Source organism: Drosophila hydei, unplaced genomic scaffold (assembly GCF_003285905.1).
Source record: "Drosophila hydei strain 15085-1641.00,03,60 unplaced genomic scaffold, DhydRS2 tig00008114-arrow-pilon, whole genome shotgun sequence".
Lineage (NCBI taxonomy): Eukaryota > Metazoa > Arthropoda > Insecta > Diptera > Drosophilidae > Drosophila > Drosophila hydei.
In genome coordinates, this window is record NW_022045827.1 from 373,907 (window position 1) to 383,559 (window position 9,653).

Consider the following 9,653-nt stretch of genomic DNA (forward strand, 5'->3'; position numbering starts at 1 on the left):
TTTATAAAACTCTATATTTTTTGTTGGTGCCATTTTTTTATAAATTTGATTTGGTGTTTTGTTACTAATCTCATGTTTTATGTTAAAAATTAAGCTAAAAGTTTAGAAAACAAAATTATAAAATATAAAAAAAAAAACAAAAAAATCAATTTCCTTTTTTTCCTTTCAAATATTTGTTGTACATATTTTTTTTTTGCATTTTGCAAAATTTCAAATATTTTTTATTCATTTACAATTAAGTTAAATACTTCAGTATTTTCAAGCAAGCCGTTCAAGCAATATTAAAATACATTTTACACCTAAACATACATATAAACATATGAAAATACGAAAATAACGGCAATTACTATATATAAATATGAATTAATGTATATAGTGCAAATAAAAAAAATGCGAAAAAATCATTGAGTTTTTATTGTGCTGGCTGAAGATTAGATATCTCTACTCTATATACTCTTGATCAGTGTGATAATTGATGTCTATCGAGCGATCATTGTCCTATATATCAGTATATCAATGACTTCTCTGTTGATAAAATTGATTATATTGATATGGAAGTGAATAAGAACAACAATCATAATTAAAGGTAACTAGAATCAGATCAAAATCACAATAATTATATATTTTATCTTTGATCTTACTTCTCATTATCAATAACTTATAAAAATTCTCAATAAGAATGTCTATGATATTCTAGGGGTCTTTTTAAACGGAGCAATTCAGATAAACGTATTATTACATAAAGTAATTTTATATATTTAAAAAAATTTAGTATTTGTTGATGAATACAAAGAACATATTGTTTAATTGTATTTATTTTTAAAGATCTAGTATGAAGAAGAAATCGACTCTTCTATTTTCTTAGATTAAGTGTATAAGAAAATACTCTTATAATAATGTAATAATTAAATGTAGTTAATCATTTTACAGCTTTAGTTTAGTTTCTGAGAGAGTATCCAGAATTCGTTATGTTTTTGTTGGCTCAAGTTCGCTGATGGTGGCGCCACGGCGCTGGGAGTGGCGACAGCGCAGCATGTCGCACTTGAGAGCATAGCAGTGCTGGCAGACGGGACACTGGTGCGGCTTTAGCTGCAGATGGTAGCCCTTGACATGCTGAGAGAGTCCGTTGCGCCGCTTAAAGACGCGCTCACAGATGTTGCACTTGTATCTCCTCTCCGAGGTATGGGTGATGCGATGCTGCTTCAGTCCGGTCAGCGAGCTAAACGTCTTCTGACAGACGCCGCAGCTGTGTACAGTTCGTTTGGCATGCTGTACCTGCTGGCCGGCTGGACGACAGCGTCGCTTGGCTGCTCTCTTTAGGGGCAGCCGCTGGCGACACTTGAGCTCGTGCCGCCTGTAGAAACGCCAGTGAGTGAAGCTAATGCTCTGGCAATGCCGGCACTTGTAGCTTTGCAGCCGGGCATTGCGCAACGGCAGCGACTGGCATATGTAGCGCATGTGCTGGCGCAGCCCGAGACGCGAGCAAAATAGCCGCAGGCAGCCAAAGCACTTCACGGCAAAGGTACGCTTTGGAGGCAGCACAAAATGCCGCTTGCGACGCCTGTGGCTCAGCAGCTTCTGCACGCTGGCAAAACGACGATCACAGCGGCCGCAGCGCAGGCGAGGATTAGCACGCGCGCTCCCCAAGGATTTTCGATTCGTACGCAGCTGTCGGCAGGTATGCTGCAGACGTCTGAAGCGTGCAGCCAGCTTGGCATACGCATAGTTCTGGGACTGAGGTGCACTTATTGCCGGCTCCGCTATCAGATCGTTGTATTGCAAAAAACTCCGCTGCATATCCAAGATATCAATCTTCTTTTTGGCAGGCAGCTGCGGGGGCAACCAATCCGATTGCCAGTAATCCACAGGGGCAGGCAAGGGCTGACCAGCTCCCGGCGCAGCTGGAGGGCACTCCAACTTAAGTGAGCTATGAGCAGTCTGATTGAGATTGGGTGGCGGCACACTAACCATTGGCATGGGCACGGGCATTGGCGTTGCGGTGCCTGCAGGCGCAGGCGGGGCATGTGCCAGGGCATAATGCTGCTGCAAGCTCTCAGCGGTAAAGAACTTCGTAGTGCAGAAAGTGCAATTGTGCAAGCGAAAAGCAGAGGACTGCACCACGCTATCATTGAGCACCACAATGTTGGGCTTGGTGGTCGCCGGCGGTGGCATCAATTCGCAGATCAGCGGATTGGGTATCTGGCTAACATTCGTTACGATTGGCTTGCAGCTGCGCGGCTCAGCTGGAGCATTGGCTTGCGATTGCGGCTGCTCCTGCAGCTCGGCACCTTCCACCTTCTCTGTTTTGTATTGCTGCAGTGGAGGCAACTGCCAATCCTCCTTGGCGTAGTTATGCTCCTCGCTGAGCAGCTCTGCTTGCGGCAGCACAGGCACATTGACAGGTTGCGACTGTGCGACGTCTGCATCATCTGTTATATTGATGAACGGATCATCCAAATTGATGATCTCCATAATGTCGCAGTTGTTGATGATGTCCTGTGCGTTGAGCATGGGAAAATTGCAGAATTGAAACTTTTGTTCCGTCTCATCGTTCGTCTCAGGCTCATGATCACAACAGCCCTCTTCCAGGCCCATGTCCAGCTCATCAGGAAACAGATTGTCGAGACTTTCGCATGCCTCCTGCTTCACCCTGACCACCGGCTCCTGCTTGATCTTCAGCTGCCGACGGTATTTGCGTTGCAGCTCGCCTTGAGCGACAATAACAACGTCACAGAATTGTGAGAAACGTTCCAGTTGACGGCAGCAGTCTCCACAGATGTCCTTCGGCAAAGGCAGCGTGTCATCCTGGAGGATTTGCAGCGTGGGAAAGCATTTCTGTATCATGCCAAACAGCTCGAAGCTCTTGTCAAATGACACGCAATTGAGTGCGGCAATGCCACAGAAGCGACAGGTGCTTCTCGTGCCACCAGTCGTTGGCAACTGTTGCGTGTCCGTTGTGGCCCGTGTCACCTGTTCCACAAGCACATTCAACGTATCGTCTGCCACTCGCACTGTCGGCACCGCATTTTTCTTCAGAGTTTTGCGATTGTTGCTGCAATTGAAGTCGCTGTCCACGAAGTGGCGACTGCAGACGGCGCTCCATTTGGAAGGCATCCACTGACCGCTGCGCTGTGTAAACTCCTTCCATTTCTGCAGCAAGTCCTTGCGCTTAAATGGAAATCTGCGAAGAGAAAACTACATTTTTCGACGCCTTCAATTTCAGCGAAAAACTTACCTGTGAAATGATATGCTGCCCGCATGCACATATTTATCGCTGCAATTGACAACTGCACAGTGTGCGGGCATTTGGCATTGTCTACTTTTTTCTCGAATTTAATTGTCAGTTTCAAATATTTTCAGTTTATCGTCATAAATTTCTTTTAATATTTTTTAGACACGATTTTAACAGCATAAAAGAATAACACGCTGCTAATAAAATTACCATTTGTACATTAGGCAATGTTAATAACATAACCATATGGCTATATAGTTCTGTAAAACAGCTGTTCCAACTGTCCTTGCAAAATATAAAATAACTATTTTATTTAAATATCTTCTTATCTGCAACTTAAGATGGAATGTGCTAATATATAAAATCTTAATATTTTCTCGTGAATTTGAAGAAAAACAAAACCGTCTAACAGTGAACGCAGAAATGACTTAACAGTCACTGTAAACGCAATTTGGCTTGCGAGCGAGCGCACTCACTAGTTCATCTCTTATCATACACAGCTGATCTCTTGCGATCTCCCACCTCCCAATTAACGCATACTTTGCTGCCCGCTGGCTATGCTGCTAAGTAAAAATTCTTCGGTCACTCAGTAACACTGCTTTTGCGGAGCCTAGTATTTTGGCACTGTTGCTGGAGCAAGAACGTGCATTTAGTGACAAGGTCAAACAAGGTCTTCGACGCGAACAATAGTGAAAGTGAAACAAAAAAATGTCACAGCTGTTACAAAAAACTAGCGGTGTACTGCAGTTGAATTACAAATTCGCAGCTGGACTCGCTTACACTGCAACAAAACAAACTCTCGATGGACAACACAGGTCAATGGCGACGGCTACAGGCGGCAAAGGGTGTGTGCATAATGATAAGAAAATTCGACAATTAACGCGTGTTGATTGTAAAGACAACACGGCAAAGTTTAAATTTAGATTAACGCACATTTAACACCCTTGCGAATCAATCTGTATGATATAAGCTATTTAAGCGCAGTATAAAGTATGTAACATCAAAGATATTTGTTGTTTAAAATTTCCTCTGAGTAAAATAATTGCGCTCCGGCTTGACTGAACTGAATCAGCTGTTCTACGATTAGACAACTAGACGTAGTTGATATACTAATCAGTTGTTTATACAATATATTTTATATCTTACAGTTTTTTGTTTAGATAAGGTATATATATTGCTATGTATGATAAAAATCAATATGGATTACTTCAAATGATATATTCTCCCTTGTTAAACAATCGCGTTTTTTCTCACCAGTTGGATATAAGAGCTAGATAAACAGATTTGATACTAGTATTCATTTTTATTCACATATCATTTTCAAGCATTTAACAAAGGAATCTATAAAAACATAGCTATTAAAGTACTAGACCACAGACTATAAAAAATCAACTGATAAATGATTAAGTATACATAGAAAAAAATTTATAAAAGAACATACAATTTTTTTTTTGAAATAACGGACATTTCCAATGGGACTAATAGCATCAAATTTTCCCACGGGTCATATACCTGTAATATTTCCTTTTTCTAATATTTAGTCCAATCAGACACACAATTATAAGTTGTAATTGGACAATTAATTTATTATTTATTATTAAATATTGTCCCAGTGAATACGATCTTGTGGTAGTGGGCGGTGGCATTGTGGGAGCGGCTTCCGCGCGTGAAATCCTGCTACGCCATCCAAAGCTAAAATTGGCCATTTTGGAAAAGGAGTCCAAGATGGCTATGCATCAGAGCGGCCACAACTCGGGCGTCATTCATGCGGGCATCTACTACAAGCCGGGCACGCTAAAGGCCCGCCTTTGCGTAGAGGGCTTAAACCTGGCGTACAAGTACCTGGACGAGCATCAGATACCGTACAAGAAGTGCGGCAAGCTGATTGTTGCAACCGATGAGAAGGAAGTGAAGCTTTTGGAGGATTTGCATGAGCGTGGCATCAAGAACCAGGTGCGCGATCTGCGAATGATCGATGGCGATAAAATCAAGGAGATTGAACCATACTGCAAAGGCCTCAAGGCGCTGCACAGCCCGCACACAGGCATCGTGGACTGGGGCCTGGTCACTCAGCATTATGGCGAGGACTTCAAGAGAGCAGGCGGCGATATCTACCTGAATTTCAATGTGACAAAGTTCACTGAAACAAAGGAAGGCTCCGACTATCCAGTTACCATACACAGCGGCAAAGGTCAGCAGGTGCGCACCAAGAATGTTCTCACCTGCGGCGGTCTACAGTCCGATTTGCTGGCCGAGCTAACTGGCTGTCCTCGTGCACCACGTATCGTGCCGTTCCGTGGGGAGTATTTGCTTCTGTCCAAGGAGAAACAGCACATGGTGCGTGGCAATATTTATCCAGTGCCCGATCCGCGTTTCCCCTTCCTTGGTGTTCATTTCACACCACGCATGGATGGCAAAATCTGGCTGGGACCCAATGCGGTGCTGGCAATGAAGAGGGAAGGCTATACGTGAGTAACCGAAGATCAGATTTAAATCTATCCATTGAACTAATCTAAACTAATTGATCACTTACAGCTGGGGCGACATTAATCTAATTGAGCTCTTTGATGCTCTGCGCTATCCAGGTTTCCTCAAAATGGCCAGCAAATACATTGGCTTCGGCTTCAGCGAGATGGCCAAGTCGGCCTTTATCAACTTGCAAGTGAAGTCGCTCCAGAAATACATCCCAGATATCACCGAATATGATATCGAGCGTGGACCAGCAGGTGTGCGCGCCCAGGCGCTCGATATGAGCGGCAATCTTGTCGATGACTTTGTCTTTGATCGCGGCGAGGGCAGCGGACCACTGGCCAAGCGGGTGCTCCATTGCCGCAATGCGCCATCGCCGGGCGCAACCAGCAGCTTGGCCATTGCCAAGATGATTGCCGACAAGATCGAAACGGAGTTTGCCATTGGCAAAGCCAAATAGTGCCAATTCGATTCCAACTAATATTTTTTCATGCATTTTTTCACTTCTATAAACTATTTTCGATAACAACTTTTTTTATTGTTTATTGTCTGAGTCCAATACTTATTCAGTTTTTGTTATTTTTTATATTTTTAATGAATGCATTTGAAGTTGATGAGACAACAAATTGAGCTTTCAGCCAGCGCAATGAATTTGCTGAAATTTGTAAAATTGGCTTTAAATAAATGTTAATGTTATAAATAAAAATATTGAAGTCTTTAACGATAGCTTGCAGCAGTGATTCAATTACAAACTTTACTTAATTTTTATACCTTTTAAATTAGGTTTGGCAATCAGTATATAGATCTTTATGCATTTCTTATAGCTTAGCATAGCCATTGATCATTTTACGATCTGCCCTTTGCAGCTGCCACACAAATTGCTTGTTAATCTCCAACTCTTAACATGCTATACTTCTGCTATCTATTCTTCTTCTATCTAATTCAACTCGAGTATATGCCGCTTGCCTTTCGCAGCGGGTTCCTTAATGCCCAGCACCTTGATCTCTCTTTGCAGCTGCTGCACAGGTGCCTCGCTATTTAGCAACTCACGACATTTTTCATTTATAACTTTTAAGCCATTAGCTGCGTGCTGTCGCATTTGTGAATCACAGTTTTCGTTGGCTTCGATGGCACGCAGCAGTCTATAGATGGGCAAGAGTATATCCTGGTAGTTCAGCAGGTTGTCCATACCAGCCAATAGCTCGGCGAGCACCAGCAAGGCGCCACGCTTGGCAGGCAAATACCGTCCCGAGCTTAGCTCGGCGTCAATTAGCTGCAGCAGTTCCTGGAAGAAGCCATGCACCTGGTAAGTTAGCAGGCGACACAGCTGCGCCAGGTTCGCATAGGCGGAGCTGCGAAATTCATCCAAAGAAGAGCAAGCGCCATGCAGAAAGCAATTGAATAATTCAGCCTTGTAGCGATAGCAGAGAGGACCTGAATGTGAGAATTGATATATAAGTATAAGCGAGTTACAAATGAAACAAGGATATTTGGCCACACACCAATTTCTTGAGCTGCTTTAAGTATAGCTTCGCCCACAACCAGGCGATAGTCGAGATCAGCTGTCTCCGATAGATATTCATCGCTGAGCATGTCCAACACCTCGGACTCCATGATGTGCACCAGCTGCACGAAGAGGCGGACACAATTGAGAAACGTGTAGGACTCCTTCTGCTTGAGTGTGCTCAATGCCAGAGCTATGATGCGATGTGATTGGGATATAAAGGTGGGATCTTTGTTTCTCAACGCTTCCAGCATCAACTGTATGCCATAGACCTGCAGATGCGGCTGCTCGTTTTCGATGAGCTCTCGCGTCTGCTGAAAGGATGCGAGAGATGGGGCTGTAGCCATGCGGGCCTGATGCTTGCCTCCAAGCAGTTCGAGCAACGGCTGTAACGCATTAAGCAGCAAAGGATTTGCTGTACCATCCGCTAATCTTTGCAGTGGTTGTTGCAGTTGACGTGTGGACTCCGACAGCTGGAGTTGCTCGCTGCGTTCGAGCAGCTCCTGCAGCAGCAACAATATGAGCAACTGCATCTGTTCTGCTAGCTCAGCGGGCTGCACTCTGATAGCCATCAGCTGTGCAACAAGCTGAATAAACTTTTTACTTTGAGTAGCTGCCAACTGTACTTTGAGCGGCTCATGCCAAACGAGCTGCTCCAGTGCTACAAGCAGTTCCAGCTTTAGCTGATATTTTGAATGCAGAAAATCCGCAAGTTCCGTTTCCGTGGAGAGCAGCTCAGTGGTCGCGGTTTGTGTGGCCAGCAGTTGCTGCAGCATTAGCTCTAGCAGAGCCAGAAAAGTCTTCGCTGTTAACGTCTGATCGCTGCCAGCCATAAGCAGAGCGGTCAATACCCGACAATAGTTGCCTTCCTCTTCCTGTTGCGCCACTTGAACTGTTACGAGATCAGACTGTGACGTGTGCATTATGGCCAGGCGTGGATGCATAGCTTGCCAAGGCGGCGAGCCAGTCAAGTCCCAGCTATACAAGCGCTGCAGCAGGTTAGGCAGCTCCTGCTTTGACTCTCTATTATCCAAACAACGAGAGATTAAAGCAGCCAAAGCCTTTCGCTCAATTAGCTGCTGTGGCAGTTGCTTGTAAAGCTGCAGGAAAAGCGGCATATAGGGTACCAGTAGAAGACTGGGTAAACAAGCGATGCTGGAGTTGCAGAAGAGTTGCTCCCAGAGACGAATGCAATCGCACAGCTGCGCATGCTCCCAGACGATGAGGCCATTCAGCAAGTCATCGGGACATGTCAAAGGCTGCCAATTTCTGCAGAGTAAGCGCTCCACGCACTTGCGATTCTCCACATTGAGCTCGTAGAGACGACGCAGGCTAAGCACACCCGCCAACAGGCCATTCGTCTGCATGGCACAGAAGTCGAAGATCTGCTCAATCAGACGCTGCTGGAGACGCAACGAAAAGCCGCGCTGTGCCACAATCTGAGCCACAATTTCCGCAGTTCGCGTGGCATTCGGAGTTTGCAGAGCAGCCAACAGACTGGCGAAACCATGAGCTACCCCCAATTTATTCAACAGCTGCTGATGGAGCTCTTTAGCCAACGGAACGGACAGATTTGGAGTTGCCTTAAGCAGCAACACATGTCTAAAGAAATCAGCCTTGGATTCATTTTGCCACAGATAAGTGAGAGCTGCATTTAGCTGTAGAATCTGTCCCGGCTTGGGCTGAGCTGCGCGTAAGCTGATCACAGCTGCAAGCAAATCTCGTTGCACTAACTCCATGGCATTTGCTATGTGTAGCTGACGTATGGCTAGCAAGCGAATAAATAACTGTATGCTGAGAAAAATCAGTGTGGGATGACAGCGCTCACGCTGAACATCCTTAAAAACGACTGACTTATAGAAATCGCTATGCAACTGCGAGCGCAGCGCATAATAACTTAGCTCCTGTGTTGCCTGTATGCAGAGTTTTAGATGAGCCACCGAAATTAAGTCCTCCTTTGCATCGCTATGGAAATTGATGTTTAGGCTCAGCGTGTGAAGCACGTGCGATATACGTATTATATAGCAATTAATGGAGTTGTTCAAATCGATCACATCACTTTCCCCTTCTACTTGCAGCGCTTTAAATAACTCCTGCAGTTGTTGTCTCAAATCCTTTTGCACGTATTTCGACAAAATTGTTGAATTGGCTTGAAGAACTTCCAATCCAGCACAGTCCACTGATTCTTTCCCTGTAGTTGCAATACAAAATTTCTTATTTATTTGACAAATATGAGCGCACTTTACTAACTTGCAGCATGTTGAAAGTTTAAATTCTCCAGCAAAGCAAAATATTTCGCTATATTAATCATTGCGCGCAAATTTCAATTGCGCATGAAAACGTTTTGTATAAATGAAACAGCTGTTGCGCAAACGATGTGGCAACGCTAAACAGCAGGTGTAATGCTAGCATGACATTTGCAAATTTTGTTTATTTCTTATATATTGT

The 9,653-nt window shown here is 44.2% G+C and overlaps 3 protein-coding genes across 3 annotated transcripts; 1 reads left to right on the forward strand and 2 right to left on the reverse strand.

Moving 5' to 3' along the window:
• Nucleotides 1–882: 882 nt before the first annotated feature.
• On the reverse strand, nt 883–3,419 carry LOC111595762. Its single transcript, XM_023309638.2, has 2 exons — nt 3,236–3,419; nt 883–3,181 (listed from the first exon to the last, which is right to left on the reverse strand). The coding sequence occupies exons 1-2, from the start codon at nt 3,304–3,306 to the stop codon at nt 967–969; spliced, it is 2,286 nt and encodes a 761-aa protein (XP_023165406.2). The 5' UTR covers nt 3,307–3,419; the 3' UTR covers nt 883–966.
• A 122-nt stretch (nt 3,420–3,541) lies between these two features.
• LOC111595763 (L-2-hydroxyglutarate dehydrogenase, mitochondrial) lies at nt 3,542–6,327 on the forward strand. The gene is made up of 3 exons (XM_023309639.2): nt 3,542–4,077; nt 4,846–5,700; nt 5,768–6,327. The coding sequence occupies exons 1-3, from the start codon at nt 3,941–3,943 to the stop codon at nt 6,159–6,161; spliced, it is 1,386 nt and encodes a 461-aa protein (XP_023165407.2). The 5' UTR covers nt 3,542–3,940; the 3' UTR covers nt 6,162–6,327.
• A 45-nt stretch (nt 6,328–6,372) lies between these two features.
• Nucleotides 6,373–9,558, reverse strand: LOC111595761 (transport and Golgi organization protein 6). The gene is made up of 3 exons (XM_030224393.1): nt 9,456–9,558; nt 7,204–9,396; nt 6,373–7,135 (listed from the first exon to the last, which is right to left on the reverse strand). The coding sequence occupies exons 1-3, from the start codon at nt 9,514–9,516 to the stop codon at nt 6,639–6,641; spliced, it is 2,751 nt and encodes a 916-aa protein (XP_030080253.1). The 5' UTR covers nt 9,517–9,558; the 3' UTR covers nt 6,373–6,638.
• Nucleotides 9,559–9,653: the final 95 nt, after the last annotated feature.